At 50.3% G+C, this 541-nt stretch overlaps 1 protein-coding gene across 1 annotated transcript in view; it reads right to left on the minus strand.

Annotated features, from left to right (window-relative positions):
- Positions 1 to 541, minus strand: part of LOC119588724 (small conductance calcium-activated potassium channel protein-like) — a gene marked incomplete at both ends in the record, with an annotated part of 34,281 nt that overhangs the window by 6,280 nt on the left and 27,460 nt on the right. Inside the window, 1 exon segment of the mRNA XM_037937366.1 lies at positions 288 to 398. Coding sequence (XP_037793294.1) covers positions 288 to 398 — 111 coding nt within the window.

Genomic DNA, 541 nt, shown 5'->3' on the forward strand with positions numbered 1-541 from the left:
AAAATAACACATTTATAAACATCAATCATGACAACATCGATTGTCCATACGGGCGTTGGCTGCGAAGTTGTTCGAGTGCGTGCGACTGCGGCTTCGTTCGCACAACCCTTCTACTGGTTTTGCCCACAGCTACTTTTGCGTTATTGTGTGCGTATTTCTCCTTCCTTGTCTCGAAACAACGTCACAGCCACGACGTCGGAACACGGAGAGCAGGCGGAGGAATACTCAGGCAGGCTTTCTCTCCTCTACGGTACAAAGACAGCGACACTGGAGACAGAATAACTTACCCTCTTTGTTAACTGTGTGTCCATCATAAAATTGTGAACATGCTTCTCAGCTCTGGTAAGTTCCATTTTACGGGAGACAACAGCGACCAATAACGCAGTACATCCGGCCCCCTGGTGGCGGCAGTGACGAGAGGTTAGTGGGAGGTTGAGAAGGGGGAGGGGGGCGGTTAGTCTGCTCCGGACTGAATGAAAAGGAAGAGGGAGGAGGAGAAGAGAGGGAGGCTGAGAGGAAAGTGAGTGATAGACAGGTTGAA

Source organism: Penaeus monodon, chromosome 24 (assembly GCF_015228065.2).
Source record: "Penaeus monodon isolate SGIC_2016 chromosome 24, NSTDA_Pmon_1, whole genome shotgun sequence".
In the NCBI taxonomy this organism is placed as follows: Eukaryota; Metazoa; Arthropoda; class Malacostraca; order Decapoda; family Penaeidae; genus Penaeus; species Penaeus monodon.